Source organism: Vanrija pseudolonga, chromosome 1 (genome assembly GCF_020906515.1).
Source record: "Vanrija pseudolonga chromosome 1, complete sequence".
Classification (NCBI taxonomy): Eukaryota; Fungi; Basidiomycota; class Tremellomycetes; order Trichosporonales; family Trichosporonaceae; genus Vanrija; species Vanrija pseudolonga.
The window spans coordinates 909,111-933,774 of NC_085849.1; the positions used below are offsets into that span (position 1 = coordinate 909,111).

Here is a 24,664-nt window from a genome sequence, read left to right on the forward strand (position 1 = left end):
GAACCAGCCAAGGCGCTCGCTCACTTTCACCCGTCGTCGCGCCGTGACAGATGACACACCTTAACTCGCACCTGTCTTCCATCGCCACCACAAACCAACCAACGACCACAATGTCCGACCCCCAGCCCCAGCCCGACGTGATCGAAGTCATCACCCCCGCTGCCGCTGCGGCGTCCGCAGCAGGCGAAAAGCCGCGCGCGCGCCTCGGCCCCACCGAGATTGTGCAGCTGCGCGACCCGCACGACTCGGAGGACGAGGACGACGAGGACAAGGCGCCCGAGGGCGAGGCGCGCGACGATGACTTTTTGGCAGACTACCCGGATGACACGGAGGTGAGCGTGGGCCGAGCACGAGCGACGCGAGGGCGAGGGCGAGGCCGGCGGCAGGGCGAGGCTACGGCCTTGTTGCCATGACCGTCACGCCGTCGCCGCGGTCTCGTCTCTCGTGCCGCTCACTCGCACGCTGCGCGTGCTCGTTCGCTCGCTGACTCGCCCAGGAACTCCACCTCCAACACCTGCGCCTACACAACACCTCGCTCCCGCCGCTCCGGCTCCCGCGCTTCGGCCGCACCCTCCGCCGCCTCTGCCTGCGCCAGAACGAGCTCAGCTCGCCTTTGCCTGCGGAGGTGTTTGACGGGCTCGACGCGCTCGACGAGCTGGATCTGTATGATAATCGCCTCGGAGGGCGGGTCACGGATGAGGAGTTGAAGGGGGTGAAGAATGTTACGTGAGTAAGCGGCAGGGCCGCGGAGCGGGCCTGCGGCGAGGCTGGGCTCGGGGTGTCCCTCGTCGCCGGCCTCATTGCGTCGACGCACCGCCGCGCTATCGCGCGCCGGCTCCGCACCGCACCGCTGACGCGGTGCTCGTTAGCTCCCTCGACCTCTCGTTCAACAACATCCGCCACGTGCCCAACCTCCCGTCCCTCACCGCCGTCAAGATCCTCTACCTCGTGCAGAACAAGATTGGCAAGATTGACGAGGGCGCGCTCGACTGGTGCAAGGACACGATCACGAGCATCGAGCTCGGCGGCAACAGAATACGCGTGAGTGGGCTAATGCCCGGCCCGTCGTGGCCGCGCTCGCTTTGCTCACACTGCTGACCCCCGCGCCCAGGCCATCGAGCACCTCGAAAAGCTGACCCTCCTCGACGAGCTGTGGCTCGGCAAGAACAAGATCCGCGCGCTGGAAAACCTGGGCACCTTCTCCAACCTCAAGATCCTCAGCATCCAGTCCAATCGCATCACCAAGATGGAGGGCCTCGACGGCCTCGTCAACCTCGAAGAGCTGTACCTCGCACACAACGGCCTGACCAAGATTGAGGGGCTTGAGAAGAATGTGCGTGCCGAAAGAAGGGGACCGCGCTCACACTGCCTAGACCAAGCTGCGCACGCTTGACATTACCGGCAACTTTATCGAGGTGATTGAGAATGTCTCGCACCTGTCCGAGCTGGAAGAGTTCTGGGTGAGTTGGGTCGGGTGGAGAACGGCCGGGCTAGCCACTCACCCCCGCTCTCACACAGGCCTCGTCCAACAAGATCGCAACTCTCAAAGACCTCGACACGCAGCTCCGCCCGCTCAAGAACCTCGAGACTGTCTACCTCGAGCACAACCCGTGCCAGACCAACGACCCCGTCAACTACCGCCGCAAGATCATGCTCGCCCTGCCGCAGGTCTCGCAGATTGACGCAACGTGAGTGGCGCTGTGGCCGTCACGCTGACCCCACGCAGGTTCGTTCGCGCGTCGTAAAGTAACCGCAACACAGGCCCTACACAGCCCCCGCGCCCATCCCCGCCCCATCTCTGGTAGATGACAACGCTGCATAGACCCCATGTCACTGTTGATATCTCTACTGTAAAACCCAAACGACCGAGTCGTGAATAATATAAAGCTACACGCGCGAAGCGCTGGGCCGAGTCTCGGCCCTTTTATGTCTGCTGACAGCCTCGATGCTGACTACACCCGCCGCCTCTTGGCAGCCCGCGACAGATCCACCTCGCCGTCCCTAGGTGTCGCAGTGTCGAGGTAGCGCAGCGCGTCGCGCACGGCGCTAGTCTCGACCGCGACGCGGCGCTTGGCGGCCTCGTGGATGTGGTTCTGGGGCGACGAAGGCGGGGGGGACATCTCGACGCGCGGGCCGAGACACGGCGCGCGGCGCGCGACCACGTCGGCGAGGATGGCGAGCGGCGTGAACTTGGAGTTTGGGTGCGCCTTGAGCGCCTTCCACGCCTCGTCTGGGCGCATCTCGACCTCGTCGACGCCCGCCTGCTGCTCCGTGACATACGGCTCGGGCGCGCCGAGGCCAATCACGTCGCCTGCGCACCCGCCTGCATGGCCGCACAGCTCGGGCGCGCCGCAGCACGCCAGCACGAGCGGCGCCTGCGGCGGCGGGGTGAGCGGCGTCGCTGGCGACCCGGGCACTGGGCCCGTTACGAGCGACGCGATCGAGACCGAGCTAGCTGTTGCTGCTGCTGCCGCCGCGGCGGCGGCACTCTTGCCCGGCCCGCACTGCGTCGCGCAGTCGTGCTCCTTGCCGAAGAGGTGCCCACAGAACTCTTGCCCAAACTTGTCGTTCTTGCACGCGTCGCAGTTTGACGGGTCGCCTGTACACACTGCCTCCTTGCGACTGGTTCCGGACGGAACGTTCTCCAGCGACCACACGCTCTGGCGCTTTGCGGCGCGAGAGCGCAGGCGGAGCGGAATGGCTGGCGCTGCGATGCCGACAGACAGCGTAGGAAGTGGCTTGGCCTTTGGCGGGGGTGGCGCCGCCGCAGAGATGCCAGACGACGGGCCGCTGCTTGCCGCTGCTGCTGTCGCCGCCGCGCCAGCACGGCACGCACAGAACTCGGACGCGGTGCACAGCCCGCAGTCGGGCGAGTCGTCTGGGCCGGGCGAGCTGCGCGGCGAGCGCGGGATGATAGGCTTGATGTCCTCCTCTACCGCGCTGCAGAGACACGCCTCGGGCGCGAGGTCGCACAGCCCGCAGCGCGCCGAGGCGGAGGCGATCGGCCTGGCCAGAGTCGACTCCATGCCCGTGTCGTCGGGCTGCTGGCAGGGGCAGTCTGGATCTGGGTCGGGGCAGATGGGACACGCGAGGGACGAGGAGCCGGTCGGCTCGCGCGGCGTGCGCGTCGCCGACCCGCGCCGTGGTGTCGAAGCGTACGATCGCAGCACGGGCGTGAGTACCGGCGAGCGCGCGAGCGCGGCCAGCTCGTACTCTAGACGCTCGTCGAGGTGCGCTGCCGGGCTGGAGATGTTGGACGCAGTGCGCAACGCGTCGACCTGGGTACGCATGGTCCTCAGCGAGTCGTTGAGCGCTTTGCGCTCCGCGAGCCACTTTTCGCGGTCGCCGCGCGCAGCGGTGAGCGCGGAGCGGAGCTGAGTCAGCTCGGCCTTCATCTTGTCGTTGTCGGCCTTGAGGGCGCGCGCGACCTCCTGCAGGCGGACATTCGAGTGGATCTCGTCGGCCTCGTACTGCCGCAGCCTGTCCTCGAGGGTCTGGATGTAATCTGTCCGCCGGGCGCGGTGTGCGCGCTGCGACAGGCGGTTCTGCGACTGGCGCTTGTTGTCGGGCTCCTCGGTGCTCGCCTTGCGGCCGGGCTTGGCGCGCTCAGGGAGCACCCATTCCTTGCTGGGCTTTGCGAAAACTCGCCCCGTCGACGACGACAGGTCCTTGCCCTGCGGCGGGGGTGCGAGCTTGGGTGCTGTCGACGGGCCCGCGCGGGAGGAGGTGGACGACACGGACGCGACGCTGCCCGAGCGTGGGCGGGCCAGTGGTGGCGGCATGGATGATGATGACGATGGTGAAGTCGATGCTGATGGCGCGGGTTTCGCCGAGAGCACTGGTGCGGCTGGCCTGGGCGCCGTCGGCCGGGACTGCACACGCGGCGGCATTTTGGTGGCGTGCGAGGCGGAGGGGGTGGACGAGTGGTGGTGGGTGGTAGCGGCGTGGGAGTGGGGAGTGGGCCGGAGCGGGGCAGCGACCGACATGTCGAGGCCGGTGGCGAACGGCGAGCAAGGAGCGGCGAGGGCTCGTGGCCTTGTCGGTGGGACGCGGCAAAGTTATTGGCGGTGTGTGTGTGCTGGTAGTGCGGGCTCGGCGCCGGCGCAGACGACGTGGCTGGCGAAGATTTGAGTGGCAAAGAGAGAAAGAGTGTAGATGAGCAATGGCGAGGTGGGTGACAGTGCAGACGGGTCAGTCGACGACGGTGACGAGGCGAGACCCTGCTGGCTTGCTGCAGGTGTGGCCTGGCTGGCTGGTGCTGGCTGGCTGACTGCGTTTTCTCACCAGTGCTGCTGGGGCTGGCTTGGCTCGACACTGCCCCGCCCGACGACGCACACTTGGCCCTCTGCGAGCTTGCCGAGTCGACGGGTTATCAGATTAGACATCAACTGGCGGCGGGCAGAGGGCGGGGCTATGGCGAATTGGCGTGTGGCGGGGGGGGGGGAGAGACTGGGCTAGGGCAAGCTGGCGGGCAGCGTCGGTCGAGGCGGACAGTCTCCTGGGAACTGGAGCAAGAGCAGAGGACAGAGACGCGACCTTTTTGCGATGTCCCTGTCGGCCGACATTTGGACAATGTCAAGCACCACCTCGCTTCGGGCCAGTTCGGCACAGCGGCGACGTCCTGGCGCAGTGCCCGGTGTCCACTTGAAGCGGGAGTATTTTTTTTGGGTTCCGTGTCGGCCGATATCTCGCCAGATCTGGGCAATCTCGTTCGTCACTGTCGCATTGGTCGCCAGTCACATGTCGCCCCTGTTCGCGGCCGACTTTTGCCTTTTGGCCCTCAGGGAAGCAAGCAACAGCACAGGCGACAGACCGAAACAGAAACAGAGCTAGCAAGCTAAACGGTGGTGGAGCCCGAGCCGCCTCCCACATAGTTTGGTTCACTTTGGCGCCGGCGACGCTCCACCTGCACTTCCCGCGCCGAAGGCACGGCCAACCACATTTGTGCGAGCGATTGGTTCGACATGGGCAAATTATGGCCTTTATGACGCGCGCGGCGACCAGATCGAGCACCGAGTCAAGGTCATGGGGCCATGCATGAGGGCAATGTACAGCGTGGGGACGTGTGTTCGTGAGCAACAGCGACCGAACTGCTGGCCAAACAGAGCTGCAGAGCCCGCTGGCAGAGGTCGCGGAATGCCAGGCTGTATCTGATAAATACCCTGGGTGTGTGCCCCCTCTAGCCCCTCACCCCCACTGCTCGCTCACTTGTCGGCCGGTGCCAAGCAACTGTTCGGACTCGTTTTGGTCCTCGGAATAGCCAGGATTCGCTGCTGCGACTACGCTTGTTGCTCAGAGCTCCTACGGGTCTCCCCCTCGCCCCCGCCGCCCCCGCCAACCGCCCACTAGCGTCGGCCTGCAAAGTCCCAAACTTGCATCTCGCACGCAAAAAAGGCCTCTGCGCAGCCGGTCCAACCGCCTTCTGTTGAGACACTATTATCAGATAAATCCCCAGCAGCGCAAAAAAGGATCCCCCCCATCTCTGCGCCATTTCCATCTGGCACCCAAGAAGCCACAAACAGCGCGCCAAGGCTCCCTCGACATCGACAACCTCGCTGACCTCGCTGTCGACCACCAGGCCAAGACTCTTAGCCTGCTGCGTACCGCTGGTGCACCCTTAGAACCCGCCGACCTTGCCTGCCGCTACCAGAGCACGACTCGCCCACCATGGCCAAGGACGTCTTCTATGTCCCCATCTTCTTCATCGTCTTCCGTGAGTCGGGCGGGCAGAACATGTGACAGCGACGCAACACTGTGCCTAACACCCCACGCCAGGTGAGACGATCGAAGCCGCCATCATCGTCTCGGTGCTGCTCTCGTTCGTCGAGCAGCTCATGACGACTGGCCGTCTCTCGCCCACCGAAACCGACGAGCACGCATTCGGAGACCACGACCAGGAGCACAATGCGCAGGTCAAGACGCTCATCAAGCGCATGCGCTGGCAGATCTGGGCCGGCACCCTGTCCGGTCTCGCCATTTCTCTTGTTATCGGTGCCGCCTTCATCGCAGTCTTCTACACCAAGCTCAACAACCTCTGGGGCAAGACTGAGCAGATCTGGGAGGGCGTCTTCTGTCTCATTGCGTGCATCCTCATTCTGCTCATGGGCCTTGCCTTCCTCAAGATGGACCGCTCGCGTATCAAGTGGCGCTACAAGCTCGCTGCCGCCTTCTCCCAGTCGTCCAAGAAGATGATCCGCAACCGCAACCGCGACTCCACTGAGGAGGGAACCCCGGACGAGACGGCCAACCTGACCGCCGAGGACCGCCGCGAGTCGCGCTCGTCAAAGTGGGCCCTCTTCCTCCTCCCCTTCATCACCGTCCTGCGTGAGGGTCTCGAGGCTGTCGTCTTCGTCGGCGGTGTGTCGCTAAACGCGCCCGCGACCTCCATTCCCCTCCCCGTCGTCGTCGGCCTCATCGCCGGCTTCATTGTCGGCTACATCATCTACCGCACCGGCTCGACCGGCACGCTGCACTGGTTCCTCATCATCTCGACCACCATCCTCTTCCTCATCGGCGCTGGTCTCGCCTCGCGCGGCGTCGGCTTCCTCCAGTACTACGTGTTTGCCCAGGGCGTCGGCGGCGACGTCGCCGAGACTGGCGACGGCCCCGGCTCGTTCCAGGTCGCCGGCAACGTGTGGCACCTGACCTACGGTAACCCCGAGACTGGTTCCCCCACCACCAACGGTGGCTGGCAGATCTTCAACGCCATCCTCGGCTGGAACAACACGGCGACGCTCGGCTCAATCCTCATTTACGTCTTCTACTGGCTCGTCGTCATTGTCGCGCTCATCTACAACAAGTGGACCGAGGGCCGCTTCACGTTCTTCGGCCGCGGCTCGTCGGCGTACAACCGCCGCATTGCGCGCCGCGAGGCCAAGGCCCGCGACGCTGAGCTCGCTGCCCAGACCGCCTCGACGCCGCTCGACGAGAAGACGGGCCACGAGTCGGACGACGCCGGATCCTCGAGCGGCGCCACGGCCGAGGAGCTCCCCAACAACAACAACAACAACAAGAGCAAGGAGCACATCCCCACCATCTAGACGCGGGGCATCATTCGTAGATTCATAATACCACCACCACCATGCAAGGCTCTGCCTACGGAACCCGACCTGCATGCACGCACGCAGTAGAACGCCGCTGACCAGAGCCGGCGTCTGAATCCGGCAGTGGAGAGCTGGCTGGCTGCTGCTACCCTGCCACGCCACACGTCATGGGCTATATTCGGGGGTCACGAGTCACGAGTCACGAGCCCGCGCGCTCCCTCTTAACGCTGTCAAGCGAGCGGCAGAGGCCGGCCGACGACGTCATTCGTCATTGGTCTCAAGTTGGGCGATATCGGTCGGTGGAGCCGCCCCGCCGGCTCCTTTGTGACTTCCCACGCCTGCGGAAAACACAAACCAACCAGTACAGACGCGGCAACCACACGTTTCGGCCTAAGCTTACGGTGCCTGGTCCAGACTTGCGCCGCGTGTTGTACGTACTTGTGAGTGAGGGGTGCAAGGGTGATCGATCCGCGTTTGTGTGGCAGCGGATGGACACGTCCGCGCCAGTGCCCCTCCTCTCCCCACTCCCTCTCTCCTTGACCATCTACTGGCATGCATACCAAAGGCTCCATCATGTGTACTCGTTACAACGAAATCAATTCTTTTCGTGATGGAGAAGGGACAATATAATGCAGGATGGGGGAGCGAGAGAGTTACAGATTCAGACTGAAAGATCCCAATCTTGGTCAAAGTGCAGATATATGAAATGTTCGTTGGCGTAAGAGTGCTGCGTGAGGCTCGTTGGCGGGCCTCACCGCTACTCGTACTGTCCGGAACCGAGCCATCTTAGCGTCGGTTCTGCTGATTGATCGCCCGACACCACTGCAGGGTCGAGCTGTGAGAGCCACCGTTGAAGTAGTAGATGGACTTGTTGTCGACCACACGGAGGATGCGGTCGTTGCTGCTGCTCACACTAGCGGGCTCGCGAAGTGTGGCCATGCGAAGAACGCTGAACAGGTCGACCTGGCCGTCCCAGCCCTCGCCAGTGCGCTTTTGGACAAGCACGAGCATGTCGGAACAGAGGATGAGCATGATCGGCTTGTCCATTGGCTCGGCGTTGATGTACTCGATCGGGATAACAGCCTTGGATCCTGTGATGGTCGAGTCGCCGTCGGCGTTGACCTTGATAGACGGAGTGTCGACCTCCACATATGATGAGGCCTTCTTGACAACGCGAACAAGGGCAAGGGCGCCATCGAGGACAAGTTTGCGGTGGGGCTGGACAAGAGGTGAGGGACCACGCGAAGTGATTCGCTGCTGCCAGTGAAGTAAACGCAGACGCGACTCGGCCTCGCGCTTCTCCTCGTTCATCAGCGAGGCGAGGTTCGAAATCTCGTTGATAGCGTCGTCGAGCGCGTCCGTGGGGCCCAATGATTCGCGAGGTGGCGTGCACATGGCAAGGTCCTCGAGTAAGAGCTTGTAGCGGGGAACGCGCTGCACAGGCAGAAGGAGGTAACTCTCGAGGTTGATCTGCGAGTGCTTGGGGCTCTCCTTGGCGCGCTTCAGGAACGTCTTGACGCGCTTCTTCTGCGCGGGAGTGAGGTGCGAACCCGAGTGAGGCACACCGTCACCGACGGGCAAGACGGCAGAGCCAACCAGCGAAGCGCCAACTGCGGCGACGCCGACAGCACCGCTCTTCGCAGCGGCGGCAGCGGAGGCCTTGGTGACGGGCCCGCCGGCTCCGGCCGTGGCCGTCGTCCAGGCTCTCATGCGAGCAAGAGCGTTGTCAAAGTTGTTGATGTAGGTCGAGTACTGCTTCATGTACGCGATGTAGGTGCGGAAGACCTCGCCGACTTGGTGGGCTGTTCGGGCCGAAAGGGCTCCCTCTGGATCGTCACCGTTGTCCAGAAGAGGACGGACAACCTTCTCCAGCGCGGGGAGGAAGTTGTCGCGGTGGATGACGAGGACCGACTCGACGCCGCCAAAGACAACCTTGCGCTCGGCAACCGGGATGATCGTCTCGTTCTTTGACGAGCTGACCGCCATGCTCGCAGGCTTGACGTAGATCGAAACAAGCTCACTGAGACCACGAACGTATGTCTTCTCGGTCTCGTAAATCTCGCGAACGACACGGGCACGCTTGGCCTTGTCGTCCTTGAACCGCTTCGAGGGAGTGTCGGGGTTGGCTGGCTCATGGACCGAAGGGAACCTTGTCTCGCGCTCGCTGCCAGAGCTGGCCATCGACACGCCACGAGAAATAGCGCTACCTTCAACGGCGGGGTGGCGAGCAGAGCCGGCGACCGACGCTCGCGATTGTCCCTCGGTACCGGAGGACGAGTCACCGACGGCGTCAATGACCTCGAAACCGCCGTACGGCTCAAGTGCGGGCAGGGACAGGTCGTACAAGTCGCGAAGGTACGACTTGATCGACTCGAGTCCGCGAGCGTATCGGCCGTCGTTGTCGGCAATCGAGTAGTTGGAAACCGACATCTGGCGACTAGACTTGCGGCGGTAGCCTCCAGGTCCAGCATCACTCTCATCGCCAAGTGTCTCCATGGTATCGTCCGCCTCGGTGAACCTGGGCTCTGTAGGCTCACCGCCTAGGGTGGCCTGTGGAGCCATGAGAGGCGACAGCGAAGGGATGGCGACATTGAGGGACGGCGGGCTCGGGTCGATAGGCAAGAAGCTGCGACGCTTGCCACGAGCTCCACCGGGAGAGGTGCCGTACGCATTCACCGGAGGGACCGGCATCGCACCGGTCGCAATTGGCATCGGCATGGCCGAACCAACCGATAGCCTAGACTGCCCGTCGTCGATGTGCATGTTGTTGAAAGTTGGAACAACGCTGGCTGACCTGGCGGCGGGGGGCAGCTGAGGCCGCGTAGGGAACGCAGGTGCCGGGAGGGAGTGCTGATGCTGGATCATAGGCATCGTCTTGACGTTGGCAGCAGCCGAGACCTGTAGCTTCTCAATCTTGTTGTCCTTGTCGTTACGAAGACGAGACATTGACATCTTGCGAAGGAAGCCCCACTTTGGCTTGGCGTCGCTGTTCTCAGCGTCCGACTCATCGGTCGCGTAGTGGCCCATCGAGCTCTGGGCGCGTCTGTTGCTGGCCGTCGAGAAGCGGTCACCAGCAGAGAGCACCTCAGATACAGGCGGAGGGCCCGTGACGGCGCGGCTTGGAGCACGCATCGAGCCAGGGTGAGATCCATCTGGTCTCTTGTTGCCAATCAGGACAGGACCGTTCAGAGTCGTCATGATCGAACTTGAGATGGGCGAGGAAATCTCCATGGGTCCCCGCGGCGCGGAGACGGGCTGCAGACGGGGGTTGGAGCCCTGCACATGCGTTGGCTGCGAGAAGTCACTGCTTGGGAATGACGGCGCCGGGGATGGGCTAGTAGAGCCCCCGAACGACGATGGTGTGCGAAGTGAAGCCATTCCGCTGGCACCAATCATTGACCGCAGGGAAGAAGACTGCTGAGATGCCGAACGCGAGTGCGTAGGCGTCTGCTGACTCAAAGTAGACGCCAGGATCGGTGCCACAATTGGTGCCCATTGTGACGCGAAGGGGTTGTTGTCCACCCGGAGCGACTCGAGGTGTGTGAGCAGGCAAAGCCACGAAGGAATGACGACCAAACGGTTGCTGCGAATGCAGATCGTGTGCAGGCTGTTCAGCTGTGCCATCTCTGCTGGAAGGCTCTGGAGCATACAGTTGTCGGCAATGAGCATGCGGAGGTTGACGCAGTCGCCGATAACTGATGGTAGTTGGCGGAGGGGGTTGCCCGAGACGTTGAGCTCTTCGAGCGCCGTGCAATGCCGGATGCCGGTGGGGATGGCGGTCAGGTCATTGTTGGGGATGTCGAGGACCACCAGAGTCGTCGAGAGGACATCCAACAGAGCCGGGAGGATTTGGAGAAGCTCGGGGCCAATGCTGGGAAGGAGCAGGTGGGTGAATCTTGGAAGACGAAGCAAGTCGGCCTCATTCATCAGGCACAATGCCCCGAGGCCACCCATGGCATCCAATCTGTCGTGGTCGAGGATGGCACTCCGGCCGTCGTCGATCATTGCGACGGCGTTGGCCTCGCTAACGAGTTGCTGTGGCTCGTCATCCCACGGCTGTCTTGCTGGGAACGAGTGCGAGAGGTACGAGAACGAGTGCGCGAATCCGACTGAGAGACGATCATCCGCAGCAGATTCCGACGTATCTGTCGATTCTGTTGTCGACGCCGAGTTACTGCGTTCTCTGGAGACCATTGGTGGTGACCGCCATGACTGCTGAGTGTGGTCGTACGACGACCCTGGGGACACGGCCTGGCAGCTTGTCAAGGAGCTGTCCTCGGCAGTCGAGGTACGGTTGTATCCAACTGGGTGTGGGACGGGCATAGGTGGCGGGTGGGGGTGGAAGGTGTTGTCGCTGTAGGCATGGAACGAGTAGCCCGCGGAAGCCATCGATGACTCGGCAGAGGAGTAAGCGTTCTCCCGCCCCATGTTGGTCCGAACACGTATGCGAGGCTCGTGCTCGGGCTTGCCCTCGAAGCGTTCCGTTCCGTACGTGTAGGCATCGCTGATCGATGGCGAGCTCGTCGTCGAGTCGACGGTGGAGGTGGTGACAAAACTCAACGTTGGCTGGCGTACCTCGTCCTCGAGGTCATAGTCCTGCGAGTAGCCTTGCGAGTAGACATCAAGGTCGACGTCGAGCTGGTGCTGAGATGAATCAGACTGCGAGACGAACGGTTCGTGCATGGGGTACTGGGCGACCTGTGGGGTGGGGTCGGTGTACTTGCGGTGAGCATGGTACATGTGCTCCTCTGAAGCGGCTGGGTAAGTGGTTGCTGGGCGACGCGCCGCGTCGAGGTTTGATGCCCTGTAACGCGGCTCTGCAAAGTTGATTGCAGGCTCGAACATTGTGTGGTTGACATGGCCGACGTTGGGTGAGATGTCGTCGTGAACCGGAGGAGTCGGGGGAAGCGCAGATTGGGGTGCTCTTGGCTTGCTGGGTCCAGCTTGAGGCTGGTCAAAGCCGTCAAACATGCCAGTCTTTGCTCGGAAGGATGGCGTTGGTGTAGGAGGGAATGGACTCGATATGCCAGACATTGCGTAGCTGGAGCAGAGATCTTCTTGTCGACGGCGGGCCAGCGTCGTCGGTCCGGGACGTGGCACGGGTCGGTAAGCTGTCGAAACCGACACGGACGCCGAGGAGAAATGGACAGGAGCGATTGGAATGTGAAGTGGGAGGAAGATTGACGGTGGGTAGGAGGACGCGTAACGTGTTTTGTTGTGTGGGATGGACGGGCGACCCGCGACGGGAACTAGTCAGCGATCCAGCTCCAATTGTAAGACATTGACGAAAGTTCACTCACAAGTTGTCCGCGCTACAGATGGATGGATTGGAGTGTGCGCAATGGATACCTAGAGTATCCAGTGGTAGGACGATGGTGGGTTTGTGCAGTCAACGAGGCCTGAGGGGAGAGAGAGGACCCGATGTCAGCCAGAGTGCTTGGGCCGTCTGACACGGTGGTCGTAATCCTCTTACTCTGAAACGCCAACCCTTCTTCCTTCCGCAGCAGTCGGTTGGCAGTCCAACAAGGCCGTTAACCGGAATGGCTCGACTGCGTGGAAGGCTCGGTGTATGCGAGGCGAGGGTGCGTCGTCGTCGTGTCGGGCAACGTCAAGTGCGCGAGATCAAACTCTGGTCGTGCACAGAGGTTTCGTTGAAATGGAAATTCTGCGACGCGGTGGTCAGTGCTTGGCTCGTGGCGCGTTTGGTAGTGTGGTGGTGGATGGGTGACTCGGCGACGGTCAAGGGGGGAGAGAACACTGTCAAGCAGACATCGGGCTGGCGAGTGCATGCGCACAATGGCCACGACCAGAGGAACACACATCGCGAGGAAGGGCCGAGTTGCCCACCTCGTCCTCTCCGAGCCCGTTCACACTGCCAGTGCGCAACACTGCTGGATAGATCTACTCACTGCGTAAAAAGGAAGCGCAGCTTCCAGACGTGTCTGTCACCTGTAGAACTAGCAGGGGTGTTGGTGTACTAGAGGGTCGTCGTCTCGTCCTTGCCGGAGGATGGAGAGAGAACAGCCGGTGTTGGTGTCGTAAAAATGACGATGCCTGGTGACAGCACAGCTGATCAGAGGAGCCGACGTCGCAACACGAGGCGGGTTGCTAAGAAACACGCTAGATTGTCGCGCGTGATTCGTGTCGATGTGCCCGTGTGGGTAGGCAAAGGCGTGTGGTCGTAGAGGATGAGTGTGCGTGCGTGGGGGGAAGGCCGTGTAGATTTGGCGTCGAGTGGGTGTGGGTGGGTGGTGCCGGTGGTGTTTGGGTGTTTGGCGAAAACGAGCCGGTGGTAAGGGGGAGATATGGCGGCGAGATAGATGAAGAGATGAGTGAGGAGGCTCGGTCAAGTCGTTGTGCTTGCGAAATCGAGGACCTTTGTTGTACGTTTGACTGCGTGCTCGTTGTAGAAGAGGGGTCGTCACGAGTTGGGTGTCCCGGGAAGGTGGGCGTGAGGGCTGGACAGGTAAGGTGGTGTACCGTGCGGCGTCAAGGACGAGCTACCAACTTCACGCAACGAGGCGTTGTGCGGCGTCGATCCAACGCAACGCAGAAATCCGCAACCGAGATCGGGGGCAGTCTGTCTGTCGGTCTGCAGCAGCAGCAGCAGCAGCGGCGGCGGCGGCGTTGCAGGAGGAGGGGGAGGGGAGGAGGGAGGGGTGTAGAGGGAGGGACTGGACCGACCAAGTTGTCGGTTGTAGCTGAGGGAAGGTGGTGGACGAGGTGCGCGGCTGGCTGGCGGCCTGGCTGCCTGGCTGGCTGGCAGAGGCGGCAGCGGCGTGGTCGCCTGGGTGGTCGCGTTTCGCTGAACCTGGACCACAACGGCGGCGGCGGCGGCGGCAGGATTGTGGATCCCTGAAGGTTCTGGGGGACCGAGGCGGGGGCAGTAGGTAGTTTTGGGATCCTGGGCGCGAGCCAGTGACGAGAAAGGACAAGGGCGAGTGACTTGGCTGCGCGTCGGCGGTTTGTGTTGAATAGACGTCCTAGTGTGTCATTGACTTTGGGACACAATTTCTTGTGAGAGGGAAGAGAGATGGAGATTGCGAGGGAGAGGACCTCTGTGCAAGCAGACGGTAGACGTCTGATGTGTTGTGTACTTTCTTTGTGTGTGGCGAGGATAACGCCTTTGACCGGGTTTCCTTATGCCTGACCAGGTCCAAGGGGGGGGCAGGGGGGAGCAGCAAGGGGCGGTGGTGTTGCCGGGGGTGGACGACGCATCAACAAGCAGCAGCAGTCAGCAGTGAGTAACAGAGGCCGCCGCGTCCCATGCCTCTCTGGCTGCCTTGCCTTGGATCTCGTGCGCGTAGTGTCTGCGGTATGAAACGTTATGCTTTTTCGGCTTGGGGAGGAGGGGGTTCTGCTGGGCCTGCAGGCTGTGGCGCGGCCCAGGCCCCCGCCCCCGTCGGAGCCAGGAGGGAAGGAAAAAAAAACCTAACTTGTCCAGGGTAGCGCCAGGGGTCCATTCGAGGGTTGTCGCGTCAAGCTCGTCAAACTGGGCAACACTAGAGCCAGGCGCGTTGCAAAAGAATTACGAGGGGCCTAGGGGAACAAGAGCCAACGAGCCGGTCGAGACCCACGCACCGACATGTTGTCATTCAGAGGCGCCGCCAGTCGGACGCCGCCCGTGCCGCCCACCAGCATGACGGCTGCGACACGCCGAGACACCAGCGACGCCAACGACGACGCCAGAAACGCGCTATCGACCCTCGGTATTCTCTCTAAACTGTCCACACCCCTCAGTGGCCCTCGGCCCACCCGTATCCAGGTGACGGCAGCACCGCTGTGCATTCGTTGAGCTGCGCGCCCAGCCAGTCGGGCTTGTCGTAGTACGCGACATAGCACGACTATTGTGCTCGACGCAGATTCAATGACGCTGAAACTCACTTGGGCCAGCCAGCTCAATGCAAGGAAATCTCTCTCACGCTTTCGCCTCGTCGACCGGGTTTACGACGATCTCTACCAATGTACCTGCTGCTCTCAGGGCGTAGACAGGTGCACCAGGCCCCCCCAGGCCAAGCAACCCCGACATGGCCCATTGTACAGACACCACAGCAGCCTGGCACAACACTGGTAACCAGCGTCACCCTTGCCTCCGAGGTTGGCTGGATCACGCTAGCGGCATGGCAGCCCAACCCACAGGCGGGTCATGGTCGCACCAGGTGTTTGCGTCTCGCCCGAAGCCAGAATCCAGAGTTTGGGAACAGCAGGGGGTTACCTCACTGCCTTGCCCCTGGCCGTTACACGGCGGCGACAACTGACCACTGTCTGCGTGCTGCCTGTTGCCTGTTGCTGGCGTCGTCGCCAAGCAGGCTCAAGGTATAAACAAACATTGGGACTGGGACACGGTCGCCAATGACGTCTAGCCCAGTTCCAATGTGCCTTGAAGTGTCATCGGGTCGTGTCTTTACGACCGAGTTGCATCGTTTGGGTCGGGAACTATGTGGGCAGCGCAGCGACGCGTCGTGTATAAGTATCTCGTTGCCCTTCCTGGGGTTGTGTTGTTCATGCTTGCCTTGCCCTCGTAACCAGAGCGACCGACGACGGCGGGCATGTTCGCATCGTGTTGTTGCGCTGCCCACTGTTGAGCCCCACTCGGGCATGGCGAAGTGGCAAGCCACACACACACAGGTCGCCGCAGGTATCTGGCCTAAGGCAGCCTGTGCAACCCTGCACCAAGCTGCATCCGTCACTCGCTCAATTGACACAAAGCCAAGTGCGAAAGGTGTGGCATGGGTCACACGCTGAGGTGAGCGAAGGCCGTGTGGCGTCAGGACAGAGCGCCGCGGTTACTAGTCGTGCGTGGGTCAAGCTGTCGTCGTCATGGGATGAGTATTACTCGGTGTGGTGCATGTTGACGAGGGCGAGCAGCAGTACATAGCAACAGCAGCGGCAGCGACAGCCGCGGAAAGGGACATGCGTAGGCCAATCGATCTGTCAATGTGTGCCCAAAGTAAAATCAAACGCGTTACATGTGTCACGAGGTGACAAAGAGGCGATGAAGGCATGGGTCGAGTTAGTGGCGAAGTGGCTGGCTGGGGGGTGAGGCAGTGACAACGGTGACGGCGGTGACCGATATTCAAATGCTCTATTTGAACTTTAAATTCAAGTCAAGACCACCCCGGAATTCTTTAGCGGGATCAAATCCGGCCCTCATTGCTGGCATCTGTGCGGTGCAGCCGCGGCCATTCCGTTCGCCAGGCCATCTCCGGCCGGTCCGTTCATGTCCGGCAAGCGCGACCGACTCGCGACCGACTCCTTCCGCCGCCCCGCATAAGCAAGTTACATCATATCCGCGACTCGACATTACTTTCGCAACTTTCTTTCGCCTCTACCCTCCCTACCCACAATGTCAACAGCAGCAGAGCAGACCGACCTCCTCCCGGGCCAGAACCTCGCACACCTCCTCCCGCCGTCGTGGAAGCAGGTCATCCCTACCTGGTTCGCCGAGGACACGCCGTCCTACGACTGGGCGGGCTTCGTCGTCGGCGAGGAGGAGCAGGATGCGATCTTGTGGGGCAAGAGCGGGGTGGGTGGCGGGGTGGCGACGGCTTGGGGACCGTATCTTACTGACTGCCACAGGGCGTTGTCGCTGGCGTGCCGTTCTTTGACGAGATCTTCAAGTATGTCGACTGCACGTGAGTTGAGCTGGCTCGGACCTCCGTGCTCCCCCCTGACGGACCCCACACAGTGTCGAGTGGCTCGTCCCCGAGGGCACCGTGATCCCAGACGGCGCCAAGACCAAGGTGGCCGTCGTGCGCGGCAAGGCGCGCGACCTGCTGCTCGGCGAGCGCGTCGGCCTCAACCTCCTCGCGCGCGCTTCCGGCATCGCGACCGTCTCGCGCCGGTTCCGCGACCTCGCGCGCGAGGAGGGCTGGGGCGGCGTGATCGCCGGCACGCGCAAGACGACGCCAGGTGAGTTACTCGGCCTCTGGGAGCCTTACTGAGCTGACGGCGGCAGGCTTCCGCATCGTCGAGAAGTACGGCATGATTGTCGGCGGCATCGACCCCCACCGCCACGACCTCTCGTCCATGGTCATGCTCAAGGACAACCACATCTGGGCCCATGGTGCGTGCTTCTCCGTGGGCTGGCCTGGGGCGGTGCTGACGCTTCAGGATCAATCACCAACGCCGTCAAGGCTGTGCGCCGCGTCGCGGGCTTCTCGCTGCTGGTCAATGTCGAGTGCCAGGACTTTGCAGAGGCCGACGAGGCGATCGCTGCCGGCGCCAACATTGTCATGCTCGACAACCTCGTCGGCGCCGAGCTGCACGGCGCAGCCAAGCAGCTCAAGGACAAGTGGCGCGGCAAGCGCGAGTTCCTGATCGAGACGAGCGGCGGTATCGTCGAGGGCTCGCTCACGAGCCGCGTCGGCCCGGGTGAGTACTACTCGTCGAGCCAGGAGCCAGCTGACACACATCAGACATCGACATCCTCTCCACGTCCGCCGTGCACCAGGGCACACCGCACGTCGACTTCTCGCTCAAGATCCAGCCACGGAAGAAGTAGGCGGGCGTCACGAAAACGACATAATGGTATGGTTGGTTGGTTGGCTAGAGGCATGCAGCGGGTGTGTGATTATGATGATGTGGGGGTCATGGCCGGGGCGGGCGCCGGGGCTCTGCAGGTCGTGCTTGGTTCAGTGGGTCGTGGCTCGTCGGCGATGGTGCTGGGATCGTATTGCGCGGTGTGCTGGTCTGAGCCAGCTTGGTGGTGTTACAGTTCACTGAGTGCGCCGTCAGCTAGCCAGCTCGCCTCGCTCCTGTCTCGCTCACGGTAGCGTCATTTCCCCGACACGGGGGTCATGGGCTCGCAGGGCTTCGGGGGCGGGTGCGGCGTGTCCCCCGGGCGCATGGTTGTGTTCTTGTTCTTGTTATGCGAGCGAGCGTGCGTGTGGTGCGGTGGCCGCGAGGCAAGCGCAAGTGGCAACGTCGTGCCGAGCGACAAGGACAGCCAGTTACATATGGCCCGCGAAGCGTGAAGGTCATGGGGTTCGGACGTGGTACGATCGCCGGCTGGCTTGCTTCGATGCTTGCTCCATGACGACAGCACCGGCGAACGCGGACCCCACGACATACATAGTGGGCGAGGCGTTGGCGCTGGTCGGAATGGCGCTCGCTGCTGGCGCCAAGTCGTACCGCGGGTGTGCTTCTGTGACGGCATGTGGCACTAACTCGGTGCCCCCTATCCTAGTCACCGACCGACAGCCATCAATCGCCGTGCCCCACTTCTTTTTGCATGTTATACATTGCTTTCTCAGCGTCATTGGCCTACGGTCGCCTGCTTCTCTCGCCATCTGCTAGAATACACATGAATTTTTTTCTACTTTGCGAGCTCTTTTGGTGTTCATCCGGTCGTGACTTGTTGTAAATGCGACCGGTACGTGGTCATTGTCTCGCTAGTTCTGGTGGTGGTGGTGGTGCAGAGAGCGGGGAGTGAAGTGTGCGAAAGGCCACTCGGCGGCGGGTGGTCGAGCATGTTGGAGCCCGAATCCAGCCGGGTTGAAGAGGGTATGCAATGCGGGGGAATCAGTTGGTAATGTTGATGAGGTGTTTGGTTGAAGTGCTAAGTCCGGAAGGAGGAGTGGAGGTGACGGCTCAAGACTGGGAATCGGCCTACGAGCGCTGGGCCTGCGCTTGCGGCGTAGGCGGCGTCGTTCCCGCCAGCCGCGCGGCAGCGTGGGCGGGTAACTTGAGCTGGAGCTGCGCCGGTGTCATGCCTGGGCTGCCGAAAGGAGCCTGGGTAGCAGCTCCGTTCGCGGCGACCTGAGGCTGGCCCACAGCGACCTGGGCAACAGCAGCTTGTTGGGCTTGCTGGGCCTGCTGGGCGGCGGCGAGCTTGGCCATGCTGATGAGGCGGGCTCTGTTCCGAGCGTCCAGGAAGCCCTGAACGTTGGTGCCAAAGCCGTTCTGCTGGGCAAGCTGGGCAAGCTCACGTCGCTGCTCGGCAGTCGAAGCCTCAAAGCTGACGTCCCCGGTGGCCGCTTGCTGGTTCTGCGCCTGTTGGGCGAGAACATGCGCGCGTGCCGCCGCCATTCTCTGCTGCTGGATCTGCGGGTCGATGGCGCCGACAGGGCTAGGAACGCCAGGCGTACCGTTGGCGACGGCCACGTACGGCTTGCCGTTCTGCATGACCATGCCGCCGTTGACAATCTGGGGAGATTGTTGTCCGCCATTGGCGGCAAGGGCGGCGAGCTGGGCCTGCTGTTGTTGCTGCTGCTGAGCTTGCTGCTGGGCCTGTTGTTGCTGAGCCTGCTGCTGGAGGGCAGCCTGCTGGGCAGCGGCCTGCTGCGGCGAAGCCGAGGCGCGAGCAACGTCCTGCGCAGACGGTCTCTTGACCGCAACCGGTCTGCCGTTCTGAGGGACGCCGTTCGGCGGCAGCATCTGAGGCGTGCCGTTCGGTGTGGCAACACCACCGGTCGGGGTAGTCTGAGCCTGAGCCTGGCCCTGGGCTTGCGCCTGGGCCTGAGCTTGAGCCTGAGCGTAGGCCGCCTGCTGTTGTTGCTGAAGCCTGGCCTGCTCCATCGCTTGCTGCTGCTGCTGGGCAAGAAGCTGGAAGCGCTGGAGCTGCTCCATCTGCTGCTGCTGGATCATCTGCTGCTGGTATGCGACAATCTGGGGGTTTGTCGGGGCGGGCTTGATAAACTTGGGCGGCGGTGGCAAATCCTGAGGTGCTTCGAGGTCCATCTGGGCCTGGGCGAGGAAGGAGACGTCGGGGCGGAGCTTGGCCAAGTCGTCCTCCTGAAGAAGGGTGACACGGTGGCGAACGTATTGGTCCTTGTAGTCGTCCAAGACCACACGGTCCTCGTCACCAGAGAAGCCCATGCCAACACCAGTGCCGCCACCACGAGCGGCATCATATCGCACAATCTCGTTGATCTTCTGGCGTTTCTGGCTGTGGGCATCGGCGAGCTCATCGTCACCGCCGTCGAGAACGTCGTCGATAGACCTCAGGCGTCGGTATGAGCGCTGGTGCGAGCTAAAAGTGTCCGGGAAGAACCAATCCTTGAGCTTGTCGGGAGAAGTGGGCATGGCGCCGCGTCGCGAGGCAAAGGTTGGCAGGCGACGGTCGAGATGAACACGTCCGGCACGGCCACGACGCAGGCGGAAGGCCATGGGGCTGACGAGTCGGTCCTGGTCGTCCGAGTCCGAGTCATCCGTGTCGGGGCTAGATCTATAGAGGGGGTCGAGAACATTGATGGGGCGGAAGGCATGCGAGGCATGCGACGCGGGAAGAGGCTGATACGAAGAGTCGGTGTAGTCATCCCACGAAGCGTCGGCGGCCTTGCGCCGGCCGAGCTCCTCGTCGAGCTTGGCGTGCAACGCCTGCAATCGCTCGCGAATAGCATCGGGTGCCATCGACTTGCCCGGCTGCGAAGAGCGCTCGTAAGCACGCTGCGCTTCCAGGGCACGGTCCCGTCGCTCGCGGTCGTCCTTCTCTCGGTCGACCTGCTTGCGGTTGCGGGGGATGTTGGTGTTGGTGGTAGAGAGCGGGTGGCCAAACCCAGCGGCGGACTGCTGGACGGCAGCAGCTGCAACCAAAGCCGCAGCTGCACCTGTCTGGCGGCCTGTAATAATCTCTTCCTCGTCTCGCGAGACACCGAGTGAAGGCCATCGGCGTTTGGTCTCGAAGAGCTTCCACTTGGCCTCCCAGACATCCTTTTCGGCCTTGTAGAGCGTCTTCTTCTCCGTCTCGCGGTTGAGGACGAGTTTGGCGAGGTCGTGAGCACGGCGAAGCTCGTACTGGAGCTTCTGCATCTGCTCGACCGAGAAGTTGTCGGTACGGCGAGTCTTGCGTGCAGCACGGACGTCACGGCGACGGAAACAGACATACGGGTCTCCGTCGTTGGTTTCGTCGTAGTTGAGCTGCGGCATGATCGACTTGCCTTCACGAGCCTCTCGCCTCGTCTTCCAGTGAGGGAAGACGGAGCGAGCCATGCGGGCGAGGACACGGCATTCGGGGATGCCCTTGGGCACCTCGAAGCCGGGGTAGAAGGAAGCGGCAAGCGGGGACGAGAACAGAGGCTCGACATGGCTGAACAAGGGCATGAGGGAGAGGTTTGTGTGCAGCATGGGGACAGTGTCCTCGGCGTGCTTCTCGAGAACACCCATGATGTACTCGAAAGTGTCCTCGGAGATGTGGAGCGCGGCCGGAGGCTCGCCCTTCTCCTTCTCCTTGCCCTTGGTGCGGCGCTCGCCACGGCCCTGGGCTGGGCTGGTGGGAGTCGCCGTCGTGCCATTAGCCGTGCCGTTCTCGCCGCTGCCACCTTCCGCCTTGGCGTTGAAGGAAGTGAGCCAGGTAAGGTCTTCGTCGTCCATGCAGTAGTTCAGACCGCCCGAGCCGCCCGAGCTTTCCTCTACAGTGTCGCTAAAGCGAATGTAGTTGACGGGCTCGTGGAACTTGTGGGCCTGGTACAGCTTGGCATAGTTGATGTTGTCGATTAAACCAGTGGCATCGGGGGTGGGGATGTGGTAGTTGAGCGTAGCGTTGGCCGACGTGCCGTTGGCAGCAGCTGCCTTTTCAGCAGGAGCTGACTCTGGCTTTGTCGAAGCCGCACGCGAGGTGTTGGGGCTGGACGGCTTGGTCGCATCGCGCGAGTGGAGTAAGGAGGCCGAGGAGAGTGCAGCTTGGAGATGGTGTTCCTGTGATGGTGGTTAGTATTTGGACGATTCGCCACATTGGAGCCACAGCCATGGGAAGTGCCGCAAAGGGAAGGTGAAAAGAAGGAAGGAGCTGGGCGTGGGAGGATTTGCCGCCCAGCTATGGAGGGGATGGGATGCACTGTAGAGTGAGGGGGTGCATTGCACTGGCCGCAAGAGGTCGTGTGCTGGGCAGCGGCCCCCTCTCTGGCATGCCAGAAGCCACACTGATGGCACAGATTATTGTGTGTGTGTGTGCCCCGTGTGTGGATTGTGTGTCGTGTCCGTCGAAGGTGGTGGTGCGGTAGGGTCGGCTGACACGTCGGCCCTTGCCTCGTTTTCGTCGGGGCTGTGCGGTTCCCACGCCGCCGCCGACTTTCGAGACCGTTTTGATGGCGAACGGCCTATGTATACCACCTCCGCATGCATAGGAAAAGTTGTAGAGCGGTCGCTACTCACCAAGAGCTCGCCAGTCTCGACTCCTTTGGCGCCGACATGTTGGTTCTTGGTGGCCTCTCCGGATGCTGAGTCACTGTTCCAAACAATGGTTTCGGCTGCGCTTAGGTCGACCTTGTCCGATCCCCTGTAGACGAGGAGTTTGGTCTTGTTGGTGACTCGTCCGGCACGCCGCGACGTGGTCACCATCCTGCCGGACGTCATGCACGGGGCTGGGGGGGTGGGGGGGTGGTGAGGCCGCAATGAAGCGGTCTCGGTGCTGTCGTTTGGAGCGGGCTCGACGACGATTTACCGCGGGCCCGTCCGATAGCTTTGGGTGTGGGGTGGGGGTGGTGGAGCCTGCTAGAGGGCGTGACACTGCAAAGAAGGGGTGCTGGCCGGCCGAGCCAAAGGGCGGTGCGTGCACGGCGGGAACGGGTTGGGCACTCGAAGGTGAAAAGGCGACGGGTGGCCAATCACGAGCGAGAATTCCGCCAGGCGGCCAGTAGGCTACGACAATGACAGACTGGGCTCAGTGTGAAAATCTGCAACGGGCAAAGGGGCGGCAGGGCAACCTAGAAGCGCCATCAAGCCCCAATTTGATCCCGCTCAGCCACGGTTGTGACACTAACACCGACTTGTGGCGAAGCGGGACCTTTTGGGATATCAGACCCACAGGGTCACCACCATCACTGACGACATGAGCCACACAACACCTGACTGCCACCACACCACACACACAACAAACACGCGACCATGCAATGCAACCCTGCGAGTTGGTCAGTATGCGGTTCCCCCGGGGAGATCTTGGAGCTTGTGCCGCTCGGCAACACGCCGAACGCACAATGAAATCTATGTAAACCCGACTGTTCTGTCAGCCTGGCCTCGGATCAACTCTACGCAGCGCCGCCGCCACTCACCGCCACAATGCAGCCAGCTGCTCTACCACTTGGAGCGCTTGTGCCACCCCTTGCCCCGGCCGTTCGCCATACGCTTGCCCTGCAAGTCTTCGTACTTGCGCTTGGCGTACGACCCGATGTTGGCGTCCTGGATGAGGCTGGCCACAATCTCGCCTGCACGGTACTTGCGTTCCTTTTGAACCGTTGTGTCCTGAAGGTGGCGCGGGGCTTGGACCATGGTTCCGATCTGATGATGACATTGTCAGCCTGATCCGCAAAGAGCACACATCCCACACCCCACTCACGGCAAACTTCTCGGGGACCTTGCCACCGCGGTTGCCGCCCTTCATGAATCGCTTGGGGTCGAGCGAGTTGGCCAATGCAAGCGCCTGGTAGTCGCGCTTCATCTGAGGGAGCTCGTCTTGGCGGGCAGAGGGCAGTGTAGTCCACAGCTCTGAGGCCGTAGCCTTCTTTGGCTGCTGCGGAGAATGTCAGCACTGTAGGCGGCAAGGGCCTCCACGCGTTACTCACGGCGAGCTTCTCCCGCTTGCTCAGAGCACGCTCGTATCCTCTCCGGTCGAGCTCGGGGGCGCCCTCACGCAGCTTGGAGGGACCAGCCTCGCCAGCACGTGCGGTGCCGTCGTCGGCAAGGACGAGGTGGCGTGTAGATATTGAGGGGATCGCGAGGTCGGGGATAGGTCTGTTGTAGATTTTAGCACGTGCACGCGACTGGCAGCAGCCAACTCACGCCTCCTTGGGCTCTTCGCTCTCAAACTTGAGCTCGCCGTCCTCGTCCTCGCCCAGGGCTGTCGAGGGGGCTGCGGCACTGCTCTTGCCCTTCTTCACGGCCGCGGTGGCGGACGCGCGTGCGGCCGCGAGCTGGCGCTCGAGCTCCTCCTCTTCGTCGTCGCTGTCGTCGTCGTCCGAGTCGGACTCGTCGTCGTCGTCATCTTCACTTGACGAGTCGTCGTCTGATGAAGAGTCTGATGCTGATGATGTTGATGTGGAGTCGGATGGAGAGTTTGGTCCCTCGGAGCCGGAAGCTTCACCTGCGTCTTCCCCCCCAGTGGGAGGTTCGGGCGATTCACTGATCGTCGCCGCTTTCGGTGCACTCGACCTGGCCACAGGCGTGCCGCTCACGCTGGGCTCAGCCGAGGCCTCGCGAGCCCGTGTGAAGGCTGCGTGCCGTCTCGCGCGGGGGGACATGAACGAGCTGAGCCCGTCCTCGTCCTCGCTCCCCAGGAGCTGGGAGGCCTCGGCACGCGCGAGCAGGTCCGCCTTGGTGTAGTGCGTCGGCGTTGCTGGCGCAGGCAGCAGCACCACCGGCGACGAGGCAGCCAGGCTTCTGCGCGGTGTCCGGCGTGGAGTGGACATTCGTGGGAAGAGGATGAGAGGAGGGGGGATCTGGTGGAGAGGGATAGGAGGCCACAATAGGCAGTGTCGGAAGTTTGTGCGACGCGCTAGAGCGTAGCTCGGGGCGGGTCGGTGGGAGGAGGAGGTGGGGCAAGTGACGCTGTCGAACCAAGTGCAGTGCAGTGTGCTGCCGTGCTGTCGAAGAAGAAGAAGAGACTTGCTCTGAGCACCTACCGCTGGGACATGGGACACAAACGACAGACGAGAATCGAATCGCGGCAGAGGCAGAGGCGGCGGCGG

The 24,664-nt window shown here is 62.4% G+C and overlaps 5 protein-coding genes across 7 annotated transcripts; 3 read left to right on the forward strand and 2 right to left on the reverse strand.

Moving 5' to 3' along the window:
* Positions 1-78: 78 nt before the first annotated feature.
* Ppp1r7 lies at positions 79-4,281 on the forward strand (the record flags this gene model as incomplete). 2 transcript variants are annotated; one of them, XM_062766805.1, is made up of 7 exons in its annotated part: positions 79-332; positions 497-726; positions 870-1,041; positions 1,112-1,333; positions 1,374-1,460; positions 1,519-1,688; positions 1,727-4,281. In XM_062766805.1, 7 exons carry the CDS (start codon positions 111-113, stop codon positions 1,743-1,745), a joined length of 1,122 nt encoding a protein of 373 aa, XP_062622789.1. The 2 variants fall into 2 exon arrangements, with proteins under 2 accessions (XP_062622789.1, XP_062622791.1); XM_062766806.1 differs by lacking the exons at positions 79-332; positions 497-726; positions 870-1,041; ... (1 more) ...; positions 1,374-1,460; positions 1,519-1,688 and having other exon boundaries at positions 2,773-3,174; positions 3,207-3,218.
* pap1 (AP-1-like transcription factor) lies at positions 1,953-3,890 on the reverse strand (the record flags this gene model as incomplete). The annotated part of the gene is made up of 1 exon (XM_062766807.1): positions 1,953-3,890. The coding sequence occupies one exon, from the start codon at positions 3,888-3,890 to the stop codon at positions 1,953-1,955; it is 1,938 nt and encodes a 645-aa protein (XP_062622790.1).
* A 922-nt stretch (positions 4,282-5,203) lies between the features above and the next one.
* ftr1 (High affinity iron permease 1) lies at positions 5,204-7,104 on the forward strand. Its single transcript, XM_062766808.1, has 2 exons — positions 5,204-5,713; positions 5,776-7,104. The coding sequence occupies exons 1-2, from the start codon at positions 5,668-5,670 to the stop codon at positions 7,038-7,040; spliced, it is 1,311 nt and encodes a 436-aa protein (XP_062622792.1). The 5' UTR covers positions 5,204-5,667; the 3' UTR covers positions 7,041-7,104.
* Positions 7,105-16,331: 9,227 nt separating this feature from the next.
* On the forward strand, positions 16,332-17,619 carry BNA6 (Nicotinate-nucleotide pyrophosphorylase [carboxylating]). Its single transcript, XM_062766809.1, has 6 exons — positions 16,332-16,569; positions 16,623-16,678; positions 16,732-16,955; positions 17,002-17,109; positions 17,157-17,417; positions 17,462-17,619. Exons 1-6 carry the CDS (start codon positions 16,390-16,392, stop codon positions 17,545-17,547), a joined length of 915 nt encoding a protein of 304 aa, XP_062622793.1. The 5' UTR covers positions 16,332-16,389; the 3' UTR covers positions 17,548-17,619.
* Positions 17,620-17,989: 370 nt separating this feature from the next.
* Positions 17,990-24,657, reverse strand: DNTTIP2 (the record flags this gene model as incomplete). Of its 2 annotated transcripts, XM_062766810.1 has the most annotated exons (6): positions 23,760-24,657; positions 23,543-23,711; positions 23,317-23,490; positions 23,033-23,258; positions 22,137-22,978; positions 17,990-21,680 (listed from the first exon to the last, which is right to left on the reverse strand). In XM_062766810.1, the coding sequence occupies exons 5-6, from the start codon at positions 22,335-22,337 to the stop codon at positions 18,654-18,656; spliced, it is 3,228 nt and encodes a 1,075-aa protein (XP_062622794.1). In that variant the 5' UTR covers positions 22,338-22,978; positions 23,033-23,258; positions 23,317-23,490; positions 23,543-23,711; positions 23,760-24,657. The 2 variants fall into 2 exon arrangements, with proteins under 2 accessions (XP_062622794.1, XP_062622795.1); XM_062766811.1 differs by lacking the exon at positions 17,990-21,680 and having other exon boundaries at positions 22,965-22,983; positions 23,062-23,258; positions 23,317-23,487.
* Between the last annotated feature and the right edge of the window lie 7 nt (positions 24,658-24,664).

Excerpts from the sequence above, each read along its gene's own strand:
- ftr1 (XM_062766808.1), top strand. The coding sequence starts at position 5,668 with ATGGCCAAGGACGTCTTCTATGTCCCCATCTTCTTCATCGTCTTCC. Across the intron at positions 5,714-5,775 it reads CATCTTCTTCATCGTCTTCC|GTGAGACGATCGAAGCCGCC; the intron begins GTGAGTCGGGCG and ends ACCCCACGCCAG.
- BNA6 (XM_062766809.1), top strand. The coding sequence starts at position 16,390 with ATGTCAACAGCAGCAGAGCAGACCGACCTCCTCCCGGGCCAGAACCTC. Across the intron at positions 16,679-16,731 it reads TTCAAGTATGTCGACTGCAC|TGTCGAGTGGCTCGTCCCCG; the intron begins GTGAGTTGAGCT and ends GACCCCACACAG. Across the intron at positions 16,956-17,001 it reads CACGCGCAAGACGACGCCAG|GCTTCCGCATCGTCGAGAAG; the intron begins GTGAGTTACTCG and ends TGACGGCGGCAG.